Consider the following 23,727-nt stretch of genomic DNA (forward strand, 5'->3'; position numbering starts at 1 on the left):
GTTGCGACAGGGAAGGTTTAGATTGGATATTGGGAAAAATTTCATTACCAAAATGGATGTGAAGCATTGGAACAGGCTTCCCAGGGAAGTGATAGGGCTTCTATTCCTTGAGGTCTTCAAAAAGCATGTAGACATGGCACTTCAGGATATAGTTTAGGGCATGGTGGTGTTGGGCTGATAGTGGGACTTGATGATCTTGGAGGTCTTTTCCAACCTTAATGATTCAATGATACTATGATTTTTCAGCACTTCATTGATGTTCTGGGGCCCACCGGCTTTCAGAAGTCATGAGTCAAAGTTAAAAAAAATTTGCTCTTATTCATTATTATTACTATTTTTGAAGTTGTACTTTGAAGTTTCCTCCAACTACGACCAAAAAACTCTAAAAGCTTAGAGTCTGCCTGATAACGGCATCGACATCTTTAAGAAAAACAGTGACAATTGCAAGACTTATAATAAAATTGTAGGATTTGATAACAGCTGTAGTATAGCGGAATAAACATAAATAAAATTTTAAAACCAGGCAGAGCAAATCCTGCACTTCAGGGCTCCTGATGCTGTTTCCTTCTAGAAACTGGGAGCTTAGGAACTGGTGTTGGCAAAGGTAGGGAGTGACGGGGGTGGGCTAGTCCAGCACAGGATAACTGTGACTGGTATTTTCAGATGTGAACTGGGAAGCAAGAAAATACACCCGACCTGTCGTAAGGAAACTTATATGGTAGAGAAAGGAATTTTATTTAAGAATTTGTATAGGTAATATGAACACTGTGCTCCAGACAAGATATGTTATCTTCAAATATATTCTGGTTCTATATGTGTACATATATATAGCATTTAAGTAATATTCTATATAATATGTATAGAATATAGTAAAAATATGTTGTAGAGTACAAATATTTAGTATAAGTAATATATTTTGATACATCCCCTCAAAGTCATTGGCAAATCTCAAAACTTGACAGAAATACAGTAAACTGGTTGTGAATAAATGCAGACTTAAAATTAGGAAAGGTCCTTGGTGACTGAGCAAACGGCTTGTGAAACAGCCTTTTAATGAGAGAAGTGGGAACAAAATACTTAACAGTTTTTAAAGTACAGCGTAATACGTATCTGTTTAGATTAATGTGATGTGGTGGTTGTGATGGGGGCGGGGAACGAATCTGATCATCCAGAATGGCCTTTTCAGCCCAGTGTCCCTGTGAAACTGGCAGAAGGAGGCATTCCTTTTAACACATAGATTGGCGCAGCTAGCTAAAAACTGAGGAGTGTCTTTAATTTTTTACTAGTCTTTAAAATATTTTTCTTCCTACAGCAGATTATCTTTGACTTCTGTATGAAAAGTGCTCTGCTATTATTGCTCAGATAGTGCCTGTGTAACTGCTTTCTCTCATTTGTTTTATATTAAGTCAATTTTTCTTCAGTCTCTTTGTCACGGGACAAGGGATTCCACTATGCATCTCAGTGAGGCATTTATAAATCTCCTCCATTCAATTTGTCACAGCTTGGAATTTCCAAGGATAGTTCCTAGATCTGATATTGTTTAATATGTGCGTTCCAATTTGGAAATGAACGATAACAATGAGAAACCAAAATTTTCTGGTGAGGTAAAATGATTTATGTTAACACTAAAGGAGACCCCTAGAAACTTCTGAGAGTTCTGCTGCAGTTAGATGAATTGGTAACACCATGACATATAAAATTAATTGTTTATGAAAGCAATGTAGTTTGCACTGTTGGGAATATTTGGAACAATATACTCTTCAGTAGTGAATCTAAATTAATTGTGCTCAACTAGGGAAATGACCTTGTTTACCATATGTGGATAGATTAGTGAAAATCTTTACTGAAGAAATCAGGTAAAAATTAATTCCCCATAAGCTGTAATGTCACTGGAATAAATCAGTAGTGTCCTAGAATTGATTATGGTATTTCAGGTTAGGTTCATCATATCTGAGAAAGTTATAATAGTCACACAGGGACCCTGAGACAAGAAACCTGTATGACTGGAAAAGCTATATGGAAAAAATAATTAAGGCAGCTTCAAAAGGTCATAAATCAGAATGTAGAGGGAGTTATAAAACAAAGTAGAAAAGATCAAGTCAGGGCATCTTTTATCTAAAGTTGTAATACAGGAACAAGGGATGTTGTGTTGAATTCAATAACACATTTAAAGCATTTACATACTTTTTAAATCTAAGGAGTACACGGTACACTGGGCCATTGGATCTGTGGTGTAGCATGTGAGACTAAGAATGAAGAGTGAAAGGATTAAGCATTTATTTGGGCAGTAAAAATTGCTGCTATTGTTAAGAAGAACATAAAAACTTCAGGCGATCTAAACCTTTGTGCTGTAAGGAAATAAAAAAACCATAACAGATGGAGGAAATCTGACTTTTGGGATTGGTTTCATGCATCTATCAGAAGCATTTTGCTCTTAGCACTCTGGAGGCAGGATACTGATCTGCTGTGGAAGACTTTTTATTCATGGAGGGAGGTTTTGTGCTGAGGCCTCTTAGCTGTTCTGTGATTTGGGTAGAATGCAACCATGTTAATTCCCATTACTTCATTTTATTAACATTCATACACCATCTTTTACACTGTACACATTGTAAAATACATTCTGCCCTTACAGCTTAAGATCTTAGCACAATTGAAACACCTCCCACCTTAGAACACCTCTTACTATGTGTACCAAACTGTTCAGCTTCAGAAAACAGTGGAGTCCTTGGGCAGTATGAAAAAACGCACTGCTGTCAGTCAGCAGCTTTACGTGAGTCAAAATTTTATTGAAAAACCTTGCATATTTTCACAGCATCAGTAACACTGAGTTGAATGTTAATGTGGTACCAGAATGCGAATAAAAAGCATCATTGTATTTTAAATGCTCTTGAGATTTTAAATAAATAATTGTATTATTTTTTAGCTCAGCTAGAATCCCTACCTTTTCCCTCTCATAGCTATTTCCTCAACCTAGCATCTGCCTGCAAACTCATTTTGGCATTAAGGGTGTGTCTGCAGAGTACTTCACTCTGCATCACTCACTATTTTTGTTTTGGTGATTCTTTTGTTTGTGCATGCGTAATTTGTGAACACTTAGATAATTTGAAAAAAAATTATGATTTTTAATGAATTATCAGAATGATCACAATATATTTAGTCTTGTTTTTTTCCTTTCAGTGGGATAACTTTGTCCAGCCGAGTCAAAACAGAAAGTAATACCTTGTAGATAGGAAGAGATTCTAGTGAAAATTAGTTAGTTAACATCTGGTGCGTGATATCTAATCCTTTACATAGTCTTGATCTTTTTTGCCTAATATACACGTGGGCATAGGTAAAATGGTGGATGGATTCAAAGATCTTGACTTGATTGGTCTCACAGATAGCATATTATTGTTTTCTAGCATATATGTTCAAGAACTGCATATTAAATTGGATGTGGTATCTCTTTTTAACTATTTTGCTATGAAGCCAAGTTTTTTATAACGTAATACTGCTTGCACTGGCATTACAGCACTGGGGAAAGGGAGTCTATTAATCCGTATTTAAGGAGTAGGACAAAAGAAAGCCAGGTTAATTTGGGAGAGAAAAAGAAGGGAGTTTCAAGATTATTTCACGTTGTTCTCTTAATTACGACAAAACTACCGGAGAGTGATGGGGAGGCTTGCAAAAGGCATACTCATTTATGGACTCAAGAAAGGAGTGAGACATGGGACAGTTAATTTCCAAAGTGGATTATATAGTAAATAACTAGTTAGAAGCTGTTCCTAAGTGCTTCTCTTTGCACTGCTTTTCCATAGGAGTAACTACTCTCAGAAGAGACCTTTGATAAGAGGTAAGTTCCACAGCTGGCTGTGTCTTTGACTTGTTTCTGTTCTATGTCTCATATCTCACTAACATCAAGTATGTGCAGAGTCTTAGGCTGTTTTGTCCGTTATTTGAGGTTTTTGAAAACAGAAGCTGCAAATGGAACAGATAATGTTTTCTAAATGCATTGTCTGACTTAAAACCATGCAATAATATTGTCTTTAAGTATATACAATGGGTATTGATATACACTCCATATTGTAAAGGAAGTGCTCATAAGATTTCAGCATTGTGAACAGAAACAGTGTAAGCATAGTGACTAGAAATAAGTGGATATCTCAGACTTACGTTCTAAGAAACTATTCACGCTGAGCAAAGTGACTCCTAGAACAAGCCAATAGAATGAAGGAAGTACAGGGATCATCGCCATCATTATCTTACAGTCTAGTACTTGGAATCTGCTCCTCTGGACAGCCGTCTGCTACAAATCTTTAAAAACCTAAATAAATTTTGCTTGTTTTATTTGACATGACAGAGATGCCAGTTTGTGATACAGTAGCCAAGAGGTCAGAGGATCCCACCACAGAAGGTTCAGACTGGATGTCAGGAAAAAAAATTTCACCGAAAGGGTCATCGAGCACTAGAACAGGCTGCCCAGGGAGGTGGTTGAGTCACCATCCCTGGAGGGATTTAAAAGACAGGTAGACCAGGTGCACAGAGACATGATTTAGTGGCAGATAGGAATGGTCGGACTCGATGATCCAAGAGGTCTTTTCCAACCTGGTGATTCTATGAATCTATGAACTAAAAATTTGTGTCCTTCTTCAAAATAATTTTCCCCTTGTGGACAAAATGTTCCCATCACAGAGTTGTTACTAGAGATGGGACTATTCCTTCAGCCACTTTTAAAAAAAGATGAGGTGGCTGTGCTCTGTTGTATACCTACTTCTGCTAATGTTTGCTCTACTGTGATAGCATCTGCCAGACCTAGCCTGGCATGTGGCTTCCTGTGGAGAAACAGAGTAGTAAGTTTATATCACTAACTTCAGATGTCAGTGTAAATGTCAATACTTGATTTAGGAGCTGCAGACTCTGCTTTTGGTCCAAGGAAAAAATAGGTATTTTTACGGTGAAATTCAGTGTTAGATACCTACTTCAGGATCAATTTGCCTTAAGGGCTGTTGGATATGTTGGCCAAATCTTCATCAACTGTAAGAAGAATGACTAACTTGAGTACTAATGCCTAAGTTACTTTAGCGGATGCTTCTCATAGTTTCTGGATGCTGGTTTAACTTAAGATACTCACACTGGGGTAGTTCTGGTCCTATGGGACAGCTGGATGCCCAAATGAAGTTCATAGTGAAACAGTGAAGTGCATGCTGGCTGAGGCACCAAGAATAGCCAGAGTTGAGGGAAAGTGTTTGGTATTGTAGTTTTGGAGTGAGGATTTAGTTAGACATAATAACTGTCCTGCTGGCTGAGAGACAACACCTGGTTAGACTGCTGCACTGAAACTGGGTAGGAGCAAAGTGGAGCAGGCTAATTTGCCACTGAAAGCAATAAATTCCAGGTGAAGGTCAGAAATTAGCATAGAATGATGACTTCATAGACTGCTTGTCTATGCATTGGCTATGTCTATTATACCAGAGTCCTTGAGTGACTCCAGCTCTACATGATTTAAAACTATCAGTCCTCTAATATCAAAAAAGGATGAGGAAAAAGTATGCTCCTCTTATTCTAGAAACACATAGGAATGAGAATATTCTTTGTCTTTAAGATATAATTAGTTACACTTAATTACTAATGAATAGAGTTTTACTTTTTTAAAAAAAAATTTCAGGTAGCTTAAACACAGAATTTAATCACATTTAGAAATCTAAATACTGCTAAAAATTTGTTCTGAATCCTAAATGTTTAAAATAGTAAAGTGAGAAAAAAACACAACATGTAGTTATCATGGAGAGAAAGGGATTTGAATAAGAAGTCCTGTTATGGGTCAGTAGCCTTTCAATACCTGTACAAATTGATTGTCTGCAATAATTAAAATTCAATGCAGAAGACACATTTTTAATTATCAGTAAGCCAAAGAATTCCACGTGCCTCATTGCCTAACATGAGAGAATAACCACTGAATAAAGAGAGCTTTACAGGAACAAAGCTAACACAACGTTTGATGGCACAATGAGTTGAAATCCAGAATAGTAACTGCAGCAAAGAAACAGACTGAGGGGAATGATCCATAATAAAGTAATTGTCATGTTCTCTGTGCTTCTTGCTACAGATCATACTGCTTTTTTAGTATTACCAAGGAGCCAAATATTTCTGAACGTACAGAATTTATAAGTTTCTTGAAAATATTTTCAGAAGTTGGATGTTTTTGTAGTGTGAAGAGATATTTGCAATTAAAGGCTTTAGTTATTCACAGTCTTGGAATATGCATAATTATTTTAAGCTGTGAACATTAATTGTACAACATTATAAATACTTTTACATGAATTAACTTTTAAAATTGTTTAGTTTAAACCTAATTAAACTCATTCAGAATTAAAATTAGATTTTATGACTTTAGCTTAATTTATATCATAAATGAATTAAGTTGAATTGAATCATTCCAAGTAAGTGTCCATATCTCCTTAATAGGATTTAACACATTTTAAATAACACATATTTCCTGAATGTCCTTCTAAATCTGATTCTTGTATGTGTGCGTGATGCTTACTTTCTACAGGGACTGCATAAATCAGGGGGTAGTATGCTCATAATTTTTGTTGACTTTACTGTCAGTAATTGGTCGTTATGCTTTCTCTTGTATAAGTTTGCTTTGTCTCTAGCCAGAGCTGCACTTTCTGGAACAGCAAATTCTAGTGAATGTGTATGTGTTCATATGTGTGTATGTATATATGCACAAAGGTGAAGTAGATTTGAGCTAAAGAACCTTTGATTGTATGGATCTTCTTCTCAAAACTATAGTGCCTATGAAGTTTTAAATTTCAGATGCATTTTTAGGATGTGCTAATCAGCTGGTTTCACTATTGCTGTGTTAACGGTTTATTTGAGAAGCCAGTTGAGGAGAAATACCTGAAAAAAATTGAGAGAATTCAAGAAGGGCCCCAAATTTTGTTGAACACCACAAACGATAACCATAACTTCTGCGAAGAGCCAGCCTACAGCTCATATTGCACTGGAAGGTAATCTCTTATACCCCAGGGAGGCTGTTCGTACAGTCCTGGCTGAGGGTGAAGGGTGGTTTCCCTTTGAGAACTAACCAAGGAGTTCCTAAGGGCTACTAACAGTGCACATTTCACTTTTACGGTGTTAAAACAAACCTAAGTTTGGCATAACTTGGGTTATGTTCTATGCATAGCTACTGCTAGTGGATCATGTTGCTCTTTACTTTTGCCTGTAGCTTAACTGGAAGGCTCTGCTGAAATTTTGCAAGCCACATGAAATTAGATCCACATGAGATATTACATTCATATGCTTCAGAAGCTGCTATTAAATGCAGCTGAGAAGGTCTTCCTGGTTCATTTGTACATGTGCTAATATTAAAAAAAAAGCAGAAGACAGAAGCTGGACGTGGTGCAAATACATGTAACTTTTTAAATCAGTGGAATTTGTATTGTGCAAAACTGTTAATGCATGCAGACACGAGTTTTGTTCTGGGAAATATGAACAGGGAATTCAAATTGAATTTGAACCACACTTGTAAGGTGCTTATGTGTACATTCTGCAGTTATACAGAATGTTTACCAACATAGAATGTATAGACAAGCATGGGGAAATAACCTAGTGGGACCTCAAGTTCATACCTAATTTATAGATGCAGATAAAGCTAACTTACAGAAAGGCATGTCCTATGTATTTGTACCATGTTTCCACTTGAGCCTGTGGCATCTTCTGTCTTTCTTTTTAGTTATGCATTTTTGTTCACAGATGTATTTTATCAAGTGTGTTCAAGTGCTGGAAATTTTGTTTTGTTTAGAAGGGACAACTTTCTGCATAGAAATTACTGTGTTAAAGATGTCTTCAAACTGATTAGGTGGAACAAATGAATGAGAAAGTCTGTCTTACAAGCTTTCCTAAATCACTTGTAAACTGATCCCTGAAAGACAGAAGGGAGTAAGTTTGTCTGCTTTTATTTTTTGTTATTGTTTTTGTTTTTAGAATGGGTAAAAAAGTAAAGAAGGAAGTTGAGCATCCACCCAAGGATGTGGTAAGTTTATAAACTTCTATGTGCTGTAAAATAAACATTGTGCAATTATAGGCCCAGCTCTACCAGCCTTACATAGTTCCTTACTCTCCTAGCTTACCCACATGATTCTAAAAATGTATTTTAAAGATGATTCTGTTTCTGTTTTTCTTGGACAGCAGACAAACCAGAGTGACTGGGCATGTGCAGTTCTTTGTGGAGATTGTTATCTTTGGCAGGTTTTGCAAATAGTAACGTGTGAAACAATCCAGGCTTCTTTTTATTTGAAGAGAAGTATTAGTTTTCCATTGTAAAAATCAAAGGAAAAAGGAGAAGAGTGACCTGAAATCTGCCTATCTGTTCAGCTGTGGAGACGTTGACTTTCTTTAAGGATGAAAGAGTTAAGAGCCTAGATAGATCTGCAGGATTTTACAAAATTTTACAGATATTTTGTTTGACAGTACTGCGTATTCTGGATCTTTTGGAAAGACATAGAGTCTTTAGCAGCAGTTTAGGTTTTTCTGATACCATTGGAAGTGCCACAGTGAGAAGTACAAGAGCTCAAGTGAAATATGGAATAATGGTGGTAATGTGACTTTTTCAGAAGGTGGAGATTAAAGGTCTGACACCAGCACAATTTTCAAGAGTTTCTATAAATTCACCAGATACAAAGAGACCCATAAAAGATAGAGGCTCAAAATATAAGTATTTTTAAAGTTTAATTGGTTTATTCAGAAAGAAGTAGAGGAAATAAGGCAGAAACATTCAATGTTTCTGTGCCAGAAGATAACTAAGTTAATGAAAATCAAGACATCAGTGAGTCCTGCAGAGGAGCATGAAACTAAATGCAAAGTTCAGTACACTGTTTTAAAAAAACAGTGGATTTATCTGTAAAGAATGTTGGTACTGTAAGTGTTTCCTCAAAAGTCATAGAAGGGCTGATCAGCAAAAACTATATCACAGTTTCGATATTAATAAACAAATATTTTTGACTAAGGCAGTAATATCCAATAGCTATGATGTCACCAAGGCACAACAATTGATACCAGGTTTTGTCCAAATGTTCTGTGGAAAGATGAATATGAGAAATGTAAATCATAAGCTCCAATCAATAATAAATTCTTATTAATGGAGACTTGACATAAAACTTCAATGCGAGCAGATAAATTGATCTAAAGCCATTTCTGTATAGTGTAACCTAGAAAACCTGGGGATAGGACTAATTAAAGCAGTCCTAAAGAGTTAAAACTAAATATCTTTACGGTCTGAGAAGAAAAATTGAATGGCCTGGCAGTGTATTGAAACAATACAGTTGAGTTTATGGTCTCCAAAGTAATAAAAGTTGACTTTTTCAATAAGTATTTATTGAATAAGTCAGTAGAAGCAACACCAGAATTTCTGGATGTGAAAGACACTATTTGGAGTTTCTGGAGAAAAGTGTGGTACAACCTACTGACTACTACAGTAAACTGTGGATAATGTTAGTCAAGAACTGAAAAAACTTAAACTTACAGAAAAGGTCAGTAAAACTATTACAAAGGAAGGAATTGGGAAGAGAGAAGTCCACATGATATTTCCAGTTTTTGGCTTAGTTTTTTACCGTTATTTTACTTCAGGCTAGTATAGCTCTCTTAGCAGTCCTATCAAGAGGAAAAAATCTGAATGTGGCCTAGCAGAACAGTACTAAATATGAAAATATTATTGATTAGTTGTAACTATCAACCAAGAAAATCTTCTAGCTATGAAAATATTGTTAATAGTGATCATGTAAATCACATCTCAAAACTTTAAATTTCACGTGGATGTTTCAGATGGAAGGAAATGAGTTGCAGACCAATAAAAAATGTATTAGCTGTTATCATCTGATTGATAAACTGCTTATGAAAATGTCAAGTCCATGAAAAGAAGCCTTGAGATAATGTGGACAGGCTTATAAAAGAGGGCCTTTGTGCATGTAGAATGCTCTGAGAATATATGTTACTGCAGATGACCACTAATTCTCAAAGATTTCTAGGAACAGGTGGAAAACACATCTTTTTAACCTACATGCTGTTTATATGTTTCAGAAAGTATTCCTGAGGACTCTGTTTTCCCTGCTTTTCATAATTTGTCTTTTACTATCTGTTCTGAGAACTGGGTCTCTCCAAGAAAATATTGACTTTAGACTGTAATTCAGGCAGATAAAATACGCCAGCTTTGACATAGACTGATAGGAACTTTTCATATGGTATCTTCATTAAGTTTGCTCTAGATAATATTACTATTTCATCATCAGCTAAGACATAGACATTAAAAGGGAAGCCTAAGGTTACCACTAGAGAAAATACTGACACGTTATCACTGAAAGAAGGCTATAGATATCTGAGTATTTTTTAAAACGGCTTCATTCACAACATTGATGTTAAAAGGTGTAATATATGAAGTGGCACTGTCAACTGCTGAAATTCAGTCTCCACAGAAACACTTTCTTTTGGACAATTAATGCCTAAATATTGACTTAAATTTAGTAAGACTTTCAACAGTCTCTCATAACATCCTCATAGACAAACTGACAAAATACAAAGAAGATAAATAGACAGTGTAAATTAATTGAAAACTAGATAATCTGCCAGACTCAACTGTGATCAGCAGCATGGAGGTCAGGCACTAGCTTTGTGCCCCAGAGGTTGATCCTGGGTCTGATACTGTTTAATCTTTTCATTAGTGACCTGAGTGATGGGGCAGACTGCACTCTCAGCAAGTCTGCAGAAGACACGATATTGAGAGGAGTGATTGGTAGACTAAATGGTTGTGCAACCATTTGGAAAGACCTCAACAAACTAGAAAAGTGGGAAAATGGGAATTTCAGTAAGTTCAATAAAGGAAAATGCCAAATCCTGTGACTGAGGAGGAATAACCAGTACAGAATGGGTGATGACCTGCTGGAAAGCATATTTACAAGAAAGTATTCCGGTGGAAGTGCACCAGCAAAGCTTATCCTGGGGAGCATTAGGCAGAGTGTTGTCACCAACTTGAGGGAGAGGACTGTTGTCTTATACTCAGTGTTGGTGATTGAGACTGCACCTGGAGTGCCGTGTCCAGTTCTGGGTTCCCTGGTACAAGAGAGACATAGAACAAGTCTGCCAACGGCTTGGAGCATTTGTCTTATGGGGAGAGACTGAGAGTTGGGACTATTCAGTCTTGAGAGAAGGCTTGGAGGAGTCTTGTCAATGTGTATAAATAACAGATAGAGGGAGTAATGAAGTCAGACCAGGTTCATCTCAGTGGTGTCCACTGAAAGGATGAGAGGCAATGGACACAAACAGAAATTCAGGAGGTTCCATTTAAACATAAGGAAAAAAATCCTCTTTTTCTGTAAGAATGATGGAACACAGCACAGGTTGTCCAGAGAGGTAATGGAGTCTCCCTCCTTGGAAACATTGAAAATGAGACCATGCACTGGCCCTGAGCTTTAGCTGACCCTGCTCTGAACAGGGCAGTTGGAGCAGATCATCTTCAGAGGTGCCTTCTAATATCAACTGTTTGTGATTCATTGAAATATCTTTGGTTTATATTGTTAGTATAGGAGATCAAAGAATGTCAGAACAGAAACAATTAGTGTGGCTAAGGAGATATTAACTGTTTTTCCAGGAAAAGGAAAAGAGGTTTAGTTTATCAAAGGTATTGGTAATGCTTCTGAAGAGTCATAGAATCATTAAGGTTGGAAAAGACCTCTAAGATCATCCAGTCCAACTGTCAGCCCAAAACCACCATGCCTCCTAAGCCATGTCCCAAAGGGCCACATCTACACATCTTTTTAAGACCTCCAGGGAAGGAAACTCTACCACTTCCCTAGGCAGCCTGTTCCAATGTTTGACCACTCTTCTGGTAAAGAAATTTTTCCTAATATCCAATCTAAACCTCCCCTGTCACAATTTGAGGCCATTTCCCTTTGTCCTATCACTTGTTGCTTGGGAGAAGAGACCAGCACTCACCTCGCTACAACCTCCTTTAAGGTTGTTGTAGACAGCAAAGATGCGAGGATAAAGCAGTCCTATAGTCAGTTAATTCAAATTTAAAGGATTTTTGTTTAAAAAATGACAGCATGATTAAACAGTAGAATAATAGCGGATAAATGCATCCTTCAAAATGTGGGACTTGCATCTAAATGAGAAAACAAAAACCCCAACCTTGCACTCACAAATGAAACTTAAAAGCATAGTGTCACAATGCACCAGACTGTTTTTAGAGGGAACTAGCAAGGAAGGAAAAGCTAATGATAAAGCTTTTCCAAATTGACTAGATGCAAGAAGCACACTATTAGGTGTTTAAAGTCATGAAAGAGAAGCAAAATTACTTATTTTTGTGTAAGAAGAGAAAGCGTTGTACCAAATCACTAAAACAAATCTAAAGAAATTTTCCTAATATTAATAAATAGTATTTTCTCAGGTCTTGTTCTAAGTGAAAAATAACTAAAATCTGAAGTTTTGGTTGTGATACTGTTACTTACGGTGTTTACTGTGTGCCCTTTTTACCACAGGAATGGAGGATAGAAAATTTCACTTTAAAAAAGCAATACATCAGTAATTACAGGCCAGAAAGTTTGGCTTCTGTGCTGTGTTAATTGGTAGGAAAAAAAAAGAAGATACATGGAGAAATACTATAGTAAATGGAGGTGAATCAGTATTGCTTATATAGAGGAAGGTTCGATCTCTGAAATGTATATGAATTCTTCAGAGAGATCAGGGAGCAAGCAGATAATGGTGATCTGGTTGATGCAGTTATTTAGCTTTTTCAAAAAGTTGTAGACCAGGCTTTTTTCTCACATAAACATGAACAGGTAAAAAGAAAATCCTTTCCTGGCGATAATGTCTGCTTATAAAATAAAAAGAAAAGGTGAGAAAACTAGTTTCTCTTCAGGTTTCATAATGGAGAGAGGTTGCCAGAGGAGTGTCATGGGGTCTTATTGTGCAACCTGTGTCATCCAGTATATCAGAATTAATGTGGATCCTTTCACAAAAAAAGGTAGCCAGTTCCTAAGTAAGCAAAAGTGAACAAATACATTTCAAATTCCAGAAATAAAAGGCAAAACACCATGTCACTGGCAAATGTATTGTACATGAACATATTGATTGCCTTTAACAGTTCTGGTGTTTCCATCTCAAAAAAGGCACAGTTGCACTGTAGAAGGACAACAAGAACAGACAGAATGGCTTCTGTATTAGGAAAGATCAAAGAGGTTTCAGGTTTCTTCATCCCTAACAGGAAATGACCGTGAAGAGAAATATCATAGAAACTTACAAAATGATGAGTATGCAGAGAAGGCAAAGGGATGACATTTTTTTTTTGCCATTTCTTATGGTGGATGAACTGTGAAGGAAAAATACAGTTATCAGATGGTAGTTTTAAAACAAAACTCAACTATTTATATAACTATTAAACTGTGATTCTTGTGTCTCAAAATAACAGGAGTGGCTAAAATACAGGTGGCTTCAAAAATTATTTACCAAATTAACAGGTGGACAATATTTTTTTGACTTTTTGAACAAAACCACTAGCTCACCAGTTCCCTGGGTTGCAGAGTGCTGCGGTCTGGGAGAGCTTATAAGCAAAGTTTAATCATCTGCTTGCCCACACCTGTTACAGGCTTTTGTCACAGACAGGATTCTGAGCTAGATGGGTATTGGTCTGACTGGAAACATATTTTGTACTACCTTTGATTTTAACTAAGTTAAGTTGATGCAAGCCATAAAAATCCCCAAATACTTTGCATTTTCTAATGGCTTTGAAGACAAATGTACACAAAAATCATGATCAAAGACATATGGGAGTTTTTTAAGTATAGCTTCCTTTTTCATTTAACTTTTTTTTTTCTCTTAATACAAACAGAGTGTCAGAAATGTTGTTGCTTATAAACCATTTAAATTTCTGTGTTTAATTCAAGGTTAGGTATAACTTCAGGCATTTTATTATAGCATGTACTGTCTTTTGCATGCCATTAAGGGAGGAGATTTAGGAGATTTAGAAGCAAGCCTTGAACTCTAGCTGTGCTGGCATTATGATAAGCAGAAGTCACATCCAGTTCTATGATAGTTTTGACAAAAAAATCACTGACCTGCTCTGGCCTTTGACTACTTAAACATATGTTGATTTCAGTGACTCTTTTTACTGTATTTTCAGCACAAAACTACTTCCAATAGGAAAGTGCCTATTGGATATTTGAGACAGAAATAGTGAAACTCATGTCTATAGCAAGGGGCAGAGGTTAGACCGATTTCACTCTGCTCATGTTCCAACCTGTCATTAAATTCTAGAAACTGTCATTGAATTGTCGTTTTTACAATTACTTATGAACACGAGAGGCAGGAAAAATGGAACAAAATAATAGCAGCTTTGGTATTAGATCAATGTAAGTAAATAAAGAGAGATTTAAAACTCCTGTTTCATATTTCATTTGTTATTAAACTTCAACTGGGAACCATCTTTCTGTTTATTTTTCTCTGGAGGACTGACAGTCTTTACTAAAAATAACAGTTTTACCCCTTCACCAAGTATTTGGTCAGACTCAGGAGAGTCTGTCTTAAATTATAGCACTTGCCTGACAGAGGATCATGTTCTGTCCATGCAAGGACACACGTGCAGAAGCAGAGAAGTATGAAGGTGGCTAAGGAGACTTTCAGTCATCTCTAAATTCTCCCATATGCCTCTCATATGCTTAAAATAAACAAACTGTGTAAAACGGATAGAATGAATGTTGCTGTGATAAGCTGAGCTTTTTGCCTCCTCACAATCTAGAATGAAAATTCCTGAAAGGAACTCCATAACTTTAGGTCCTTCATTAAGGTGTAACTTGGACCACTGTGCCACTGTTTGGTTTAATTCTTGTTGCTGAGCTGTTATTAAGTAAAATTACTTATGATACAGTAATCTCATTATATATTCTTTAAAAAGGAGCTTTGTTCCACGACTTGTCTCATGCCTCCAGCATGTCATAGCAAGCATGAAGTTGAACAGTGCTTTCAGGTTTTCGGACCTGCTTGAAGCTGAGGAGGCCAGTTAAGCACAGCATGTTAGCCAGGCAACCTCTTAACTGAAACTTAGACCTTGATCTTGCAGACTGTTAACTTGTGTGATGTGCCTCATGGAAGATGATGAAATTACTTAGATTTAAAAACCTACCAAAAATATGAATTTGGAAATGTGGGTGCTAGCAACTTGCTTTGCCTTATTTTTAAGTCAGAAGGGGAGCCTCCTCTTCGTTCATTTTCCTTCTTGCACACTTGTAACTTTTTAAGATTTGCTCCACAAAATTTCCTTGCATGACCTGTATGTATGCCTTTGTTGTTCAGTAACAGGTGCCTCTGATGTATTATAGGGTTTTTAAATGAAGTAAAACAAATAATATACATTTTTAAATATATACAGTATAAATATACATAAATATAATATTTGAAGTTAATTTGTATTGCTGTCTTAAATTATTAATCTGCTGTATTTAAAAAATAAGTACATTGATATTGAGAGGCTGCATAGCTCCAGTATCAGTAGTTTCTGTGTATAACAGATAATATGTAGGCCTAAAGTGTGAGGGTAAAAGACATTTTTTCCATATTTAAAATTATTTAAGTCCAAGTAAGCTTAGAACTTTTTGATGGGTGGAACTTTCAGAAATTGTCAAGTCTCTTCAAAGAGCAGAAACCTTTTTTTGAAGATTCCCTTTCTCAAATGATATTAGTCCCTATCTAAGATTCTATCAAGAGGTGAAAACTGCCAGATTTGTTGGAAGATTTTACAGTATGAGAGAGGTCTGAGATGCAAATGTACATTTTGTATCATTTCTAGCTGGCTGAGCATAGATTATATCATGGAAATACTCAGCTAGATCATGGTAAACTAGTGAACTGAGTTAATGAAGGTACTGGAAGGGTCCTCTTTCTTTTTTAAAGCAACCACAAAGTGTTAACATCATGGAGTAACCAAATACTATTCTTGGTACAACACCTAAGTTCAGAAGATCTGTGCACAGCTGCTCAAAATAAACTCCTTATGTTTGGTTTTGAAGATACAGGACGATTCTACACACATAGCAGAATTATGGAGTCTGTTGCATTCAAGACTTCCTAGATGTACAGGGAAGTGTCAAAGTTTTCCCAGAAACTTCGTTTGGAATGAAATAATTATTATATTGGGAAGACAATTATTCTTTCTTGTTTTTCGACAATGTCTCAAGTATTTATTAAAAAATTAATTTCTCCAAGTAATTAGCAGTTCATGTTAAATTTTCTAACTTAATGTAGACCTTGAACTAACTTTTTTTTACTGAAATGTGGGAATCTACTGCAGCACAAAGGAAGGCTCAGTACAAATTAAACTGTTCTTTTTTCTTTTTTTTTTGTAGTTTGATCCTTTATTGATTGAAAGCAAAACAGCAGCGACAGTTGTGCTAATGCTTAATTCTCCTGAAGAGGAAATTTTGGTCAAAGCATGTGAGGCTCTCTATAAATTTGCATCAAAAGGTTAGCGGTTTTGCCATGAGCTTTGTTTGTGTTGCTTACATTATGGTAGTGGTTCACAATTCTTTGGTTTCCTAGCACTGAAATCTTCACTTCATCCTGAAGGTCTCTGTCAAGGTTTCAGGAGTTTTCTGAAACATCTGTCAAACCTGTGTTTGCAGTTATAAATTCCTGTGGTTTGTGCGAAGGAAATTTTTATCGTTCTGTTGTGGAACTTTATATTCTCTGTTTAATAGCACTTGGTTTAGATATAACCTCAATCTGTATTGTTATGAGCAACAGACCTGCGTCTGGGAAAAAATTCTCTTTTTTTATGTTACAGGTTGAAACTTCTGTGCTGCTGCAGTTATTTTAAAGTTCAGTTTTCAATGAAGATTACTTTTGGTCCTGTTTGTGTTATTTTTGCATATATCTCTTGTGTCAATCCTTCTGTGACAGATGATTTATTTGAGATTGCTCAGCCTCATTTATTGAGATTATTTCTGTATGTGTTGGGAATCTAGCAAAACTCCAAAATTCTAAATCTTCCACCTGGGAACCTGGAATATCATGCTCAACTATAGCACATAATTGCTAAATTGCCCTCTACACATTCCATGCCAGCCACTCAAATCAGTATACACTGGTAGCGGTCTTGATATATAAGTAACCTGTTTTAATATTAATTTCCATTTAATTTGTTTTCTTTAAATTTTTGGGTTTATATGCTGATTGTTGTACTGATGGCAGTCATCACTGCTGAAGCTGTGGGAGAAGAGCTGGAGGCTTTGAAGTTGGCATGGGATCTTTGGGTTCTGAAAGATGTTTTTCAGCTTAATATGGGTAGCTAGGCTGAGGGCATGCAACCAAGTTTTGAATATGTGAAGAGAGAATTTGGGCTGTTGGGAGATGGCTATGAACTGCACACTGTAAACTCTCGTTGGCTCCTTCCCTGCTGTCCACAGTAACGTATGGCACACTGCATGAGGACAGATACTTAGTTTTTAATGTGTCTACTAAAAGAATAATCCTTTAAATTGTTAATGTAGATATTCCTGCAATCTTCCAGAGACTGTAACTTTGCAGTGTGGCACAAGAGAAGGAGTTGGTTTCACTTTGCAATCAATTTATTTCTCGAACGTTGCTAGTAAATTAAGTACCGTCCCTCATAAAAATAGTTCTTGGATGTTAACTGGTTTTTGGCCTGAGAATGAGCATAGTTCTCTAGTTTCATCTCACATTGCTTACTTATAGCCAGAAAGGATAGGCATGGCTCATTAGAATATGAACTATAAAGCTGTTGTTGTAACTGAGAATAGAAGTAGGTTTTGAATTATTTTTCTTGGGTTTGGGGTTTTTTTTGAGTGAGCAGGAACAGAAGGCTGTAACCATACAAAATGCTTCTCTGCTTTGCACGCCCAGAGCCTATTCAGCTATAAAGTGCTCCATTCTCAGGTGGTAGAAATCTTAGGTGGGCCTTAATGACCCAAATCCTGGTAGCTGCTTCAGTTGAGAGATAACACAGATCCACAGAATGAATTAACTGTTATTTTGAGGAAAAAAAATGGGAGGCAAGAAAAGAGGAAAATAAAATTAGGTTCATGAATAATGGTATCATTCACCTGTACTTCGCTAAATAGAAAACTGTCCTTTGACTACCACCGCAGTCTCCAAAAAATGAGTTGGGTGTCCAATAGACAAAAGCGTCCTTTGCTTTACAGATATTAATTATTCCTAGATACTATTAATCCTTGATACTATTTGACAATTGTCTTGTCCAGGCCTTTGTTCTTTGATTCTACAGTCCAGTAAAAGATTGGTAGCTTTTTTACCTTGTTGCTTTAGAACTGTGAGCTTGTTGCATTTTTACAGAACTTTTAAACTAACTACTTTTCAGGTGATGAAAACAAGTTGACACTTCTTGATCTTGGAGCAGTGGAACATCTGTGTAAACTCATCTCACATGCAAATCCAATTGTGCGCAGAAATGCCATCATGGTATTTGGCATCATGGCTTCTAATCGTAAGAGTCTACATTTTTTAATATTTTTCAATGGTCATCAAAGCAATAGGTGGCCCATGTGTGCTTTGAGAATTAAATGATTAGGATTCCTTTTAGTTTGATAATTTTAACCTCAAGTAATCTTTAGCCATTGGGGTATGACTTCTTTGACAACTAAAACTGTGAAATATTTAATCAGAACCTGCTAGATGCACATGTTTTGAATAAAGTTTTGATGAAGTGTTGAGGAACTTTGTATATATTGAATGTCAAACAATGTTGTCTGGTACTTGAAAATCTCCTATATGTTTTCTGGGCCCGTTATGAACTTCATATTACTTCAGTTGTGTGTCATTCTCAGTCAGATCTTTTTTGTCACTCAGGAAGTAACCATAAGTACATTACCCTTCGAGCAGAATCTATTTCTTTATTCAGCCAAAACTGCCAAACAAAAAACTTCATGTTTGTTTTTATTTCATTGTAGATGATGTGAAGAAGTTACTGAGGGAACTGGATGTCACAAATTCACTCATATCACAGCTGGCGCCAGAAGGTAGCTTGCAGTATTCATTCCTTATGCAAAAGTGGAATCAGAAATAATTTATGATAGCCATTTGATCCAACAATTTAATAAAATCTTCCTTGTAAGTTACAATTTGTGATACTGTGTGTTTAAATAGGCAGTGCTTGTATAGGAGTAGCTCTGTTACTCAATGTGTAATGTTTTATGCAGTGCAGATGGAGCTATGTGTTTATGGACATGTCAGGTATGATTAACAGCTATTATTTATTGACTTCAAATAATATTTTAAACCACTGGATTAGCGAACATACACTGTGCTGAATACAACTTGATCAAAATATTTTTTCCCCCCCATAGAAGATGCAGTTATCCATGAATTTGCTACTCTGTGTCTAGCACATATGGCTGTTGAATATACTACTAAAGTACAAATATTTGAGCAAGGTGGATTAGAACCACTTATCAGACTGCTAGATAGCCCCGATCCTGATGTTAAGAAGAATTCAGTTGAATGTATCTATCTCTTGGTGCAGGTAAAGTTTCTTATTGTTGTTTTAAATTACAGAGGTAGATAAGCAGTCTCACCCCACCCCTACCATCCTCTGTGGGGTTAATAATTTTGGAATATTTTGTTCTTTACTCTCCAGAGTTCATTAATGTATTTGAGATCATTACACCCAGGTCCTTGATTGTTACGTTAGTTATGAGTGTAATTCTAACTCTAATTCTGTTGAACTAAATGCAGTTATGCATGCTGTCCAGTGATGTGAGATCAGATTCAGATTCTTTATAATTAAATATGAATATGTTTTCTTAGTCAGGAAATGTTAATCTTGGTAATGAAAATAATAGCCTGTCTATCCAAAAGATTGGAATAATCCTGTGAGTTAAAGAACCAGCAATTGCATTGTGCCTTGTTTTGGCCAGCAAGTCCATAGTCACAATTTTGAACATCTTTTTAACGATAGGTGAATGCCGTCAACAGCTACTTTCCACACTGGGAGGAACAGATTTGTTATTGGCTACTTTCACACTCAGCACTAATGTCATCCATATGCTGCTTAGCAAAAGAATGGCAGTTCTGTTCCATGGCTTAAGCGAATCAATTCAATAATGAATTCAGTTTATAACTCTATCTCTTTTGGGGCATCAGAGCATGTCTATTCAGAATCACATTTTACTCTTTCTCCTTTTTTGCTATCTCACGGTCTTTGTTGCAGGGTATATCTGGATAACTGCACCTGGTGCTTGCTTATATTGATAAGGATAATTGCATGCTGCACATGTGCAATAAGCTATTTAAAAGCAAATTGTAATTTAGTTAATTTTTCTCTTTTTTAATATAATCTCCTACTGTCTTTTTATTAAGCTGCATATACACTGTTTAAAGTTGAAATGTTAAACTGTCATTTTATAACCGCTAAAACAAAAGATATAACCAGGCAACCACAGCAGAGTGTGAAAACTATTTCCCCCTCGACTGAGCTAAATAAAAATGATTAAACTAAAATTAAAAAACTTTCTCAAAGAAGCATGTATGTTGAGACAAACACGGCAAACCCAAGAATAAATAGGCTTCCTTAAACAGGACTAGATTCTGTAGTGTATACTTCAGTTGTGAAAAAGACGGGTATTTAAGGCTGCTGAGGCTTGATTATATTCTGTCTGCTTCTTAGCTGAAAAGAAAGAAATCTTCAAAACAGGAACTTCATTGACTCGTTTTTATATGTTTGAAATCAGATTTTGGGGGTTCTTTTTAAAGTCAGGAATTGATGTAATGTTACATTCTCTATCACTAATGTTCTTTGTTGAATATTTTCCTACAGGATTTTCAAAGCCGTGCTGCAGTTCGTGCGCTGAATGTAATTCCACCCTTGCTGGAACTACTGAAATCTGAATACCCAGTTATTCAGTTGTTAGCCCTTAAAACCTTAGAAGTAATTAGCAAAGACAGAGAAACCAGGATAATACTGGGAGAAAATAAACGATTTGATTGTCTTGTGAAGATCCTGGAAACCAATGTACAGTTTACTTGCCTTAAAAGTTTTTTGTTCTTGCTGCTAATGTTTGTATGACTAATGAGAAATATTATTCGTGTTACAGAAGAGTGATAAAAGAATAAAGAACTCCTGACTTAGAGCCAACTATGACAGAAATAGAATAAGCTGGGATACCTGGCTTACTACAAAAGGGCACAAATGGATTAATCAAAATGTTTATGTTTGTTTTATTGCATTATTGCTATTAGTAATACTGTTTTGCATTTACTGTCCATTGCTCAAATTGTTGTAAATATCAGAAATATTCATTGTATGGCTTTTTATATGATGTTTTCGCCAGATTTTTTTATTATGTGTTGAACTCTGGTGCTGGTTCCTAGTTCAAACACTGATTTTTTTTCTGAATTTACTTTGATGTCAATGCCCTTAAGGAGAATTTCCTACCTTGGAAATCTTACTGTTTATGTTATTATGAGACTTATTTTAGTGGTTCTTGAGTTCAGATATCACCATGGGAAATACAATGCATGGACAAATTTGTGAAGTTTATGGAATTTGTAAGGTGACAGATCTCTTCTGAATTCTTGCCTAACCCACATTGATATAAATGAGATAATTTCAGGCGTTTTGCTGTTTTTAATAAATTGTGTTGCATCCTAAGGCACATCAAAGAAATTATACAAGAAGTACAAGTATGAAAATAATGTGCTTTGCAATATAAATAAACTGTCCAAAAGAAAACTATGACAATTTTCCTACATAGTTAAAAGCCAAAGATATTTTAAACCTGTTTTAAAGGTTATTTGTTTGGGGTTTTTTTCCTTACTAGGAATTCAGTGATCTACATGTGGAAGCTCTTGCTGTCTTGGGAAATTGTCTGGAAGACGTACATACTCTGCAACTGATTCAGCAGACAGGAGGCCTTAAAAAGCTCCTTTCATTTGTAGGAGCCTCTACTGTTCCTGATATTCAGAAGAACGCAGCAAAGGCAATTACCAAAGCAGCTTATGACTGTATGTGACTTTTTAAAAATCTGTGCAAGTGAATTTGATTATGAATTAATTTTTCATCCAGAATGAGGCTGTCTTATCTGGTTGAGGGTAGTACTTGTTCTGAAGACATTAGCAAGAATGAATTACAGTGATGAATCTTGTCAATCAGAGCAGCAATTGGATTATAGGAGATGTAGATATTTACGAAAATGTTAAAAAATTGCCAAAATTTATTTTTAAATTTAATATATTCATGCAAAATGCTGTCCTCAAAAAAGAAAACGGAGCTTTGAAAATAAGATCTTTACCTTTTGCTTAGTGATACCAGTTAACTGCCGTCTTAAGCCACCTCTGCTGGCACTATTTCTCATCGGTGTTGGTTAAAACTTAATCACAAGCTCACTTCCTTTTGCACACAACTGCTTGTCTAAATGTCAGGCAATTTCAAATACAAATTCCTTTAACAGGGACATGAAAAAAAGCTTTTCAAATGGCTTGCAGATTAATATTCCCAGAGGAGTTAAATAGTTTCATTGTAATCTTTTTATAATTATTCATCCTATAGTCCTTTTTTATATGCTTTTCTTTAATTCACCAAGGAATTCTGAATTAGGCAGAACATGCTTTTCACTTTTGCCCACAAGGATGCTCTTTAAACAAATCTACATCTGCAATTCCTTCCACTCATTGGTTTCTGAGTTGCAACGTATGTCTAGTAGTGTGATATAACAAAATGCAATGCAAGAAATAACATACCTCTGTCTATAAGAGATTTTAATACTGTCGAGGGATTTTGATGATAGTAGCTATGACAGTAGAGCTTAAATATTTCATTCATATTTCTATCATCTTGTGGTTGAATCATGTCTTTAATTCATGTGTATTTTACAAATACATTATCTAATTTAATACGTGGCTAAAATAATCTCTCCTTTCTACAGTGTTTCAGACCTCCTTTCTTCTCTCCCCATCTTATCTTTCCAATTCTTTTCTCACCTTCCTTAGTTTGACATCCTGAATATTTGTAATAATTTGGATTGCAAATTATAGATGAAAAGAGTGGTATCTACCTTTCCTAGTATTCTGTGGGTTTCTGAATGCTTTTATCATTATCTACTGGAAGCTTTGCAATTCACTGCAAATTATTTTCATTAATGTTTAGGTATCAAAGATAGGAGTGGACTTTCTTATGCCAGTATTTTCTTTGTATATTTTCCCGTATTGTTATTTTATTCTGCTATTTAGGACTGTCAATACCATCTTTATAGTCCTGTGACAGGCTTGTAAGTAATACGCTAATCAGATTTATAGTTCCTACTACTACTTTCTACTGCGTCTTACTCCTTTTTCATATTTATTTTCAAATAAGCATAGCCTTATTTTCCTCTTTCACACTCTTTTCAGGTTTTGTGGCCTCATATTTTAGAAGGTGTTAGTAGAAGCCTGTCTGAATGCAACATTTTCAAAACACGGTGGCAAAAGCTACACATAATATATTACAGCACTGCCTATGATCTTATATCATGGGATGTTACCGTCAGTGAAGATGCATCTTCTTGTCATACTTCTTTACAAATGGAGTCAATGTGATTTCATTATAAAGGTTTGCTCTCTTCTTCAGCCTGTGACAGTTGGTATGGATTCAGCAAGCTGGGAGAATAGATCAAAAGAAGATTTAAAATATTTACTTCCAAGCTGTAGAATTTTGGTGACAACCAATTAGATGAAGGGCACTATTGCACTGGG

General features: G+C 35.8%; 1 protein-coding gene across 1 annotated transcript in view; it reads left to right on the forward strand.

Annotated features, from left to right (window-relative positions):
* ARMC3 (armadillo repeat containing 3) overlaps positions 1–23,727 on the forward strand; it is a 63,108-nt gene that overhangs the window by 1,088 nt on the left and 38,293 nt on the right. The window contains exons 2-9 of the mRNA XM_054059086.1: positions 3,798–3,832; positions 7,969–8,017; positions 16,371–16,488; positions 18,362–18,487; positions 18,951–19,019; positions 19,347–19,522; positions 20,816–21,010; positions 21,819–22,002. Of these exons, the coding sequence (XP_053915061.1) occupies positions 7,970–8,017; positions 16,371–16,488; positions 18,362–18,487; positions 18,951–19,019; positions 19,347–19,522; positions 20,816–21,010; positions 21,819–22,002 (916 nt within the window). The 5' untranslated portion in view covers positions 3,798–3,832; position 7,969. The remainder of the gene's footprint in view (positions 1–3,797; positions 3,833–7,968; positions 8,018–16,370; positions 16,489–18,361; positions 18,488–18,950; positions 19,020–19,346; positions 19,523–20,815; positions 21,011–21,818; positions 22,003–23,727) is intronic.

This window comes from Cuculus canorus, chromosome 2 (genome assembly GCF_017976375.1).
Source record: "Cuculus canorus isolate bCucCan1 chromosome 2, bCucCan1.pri, whole genome shotgun sequence".
In the NCBI taxonomy this organism is placed as follows: domain Eukaryota; kingdom Metazoa; phylum Chordata; class Aves; order Cuculiformes; family Cuculidae; genus Cuculus; species Cuculus canorus.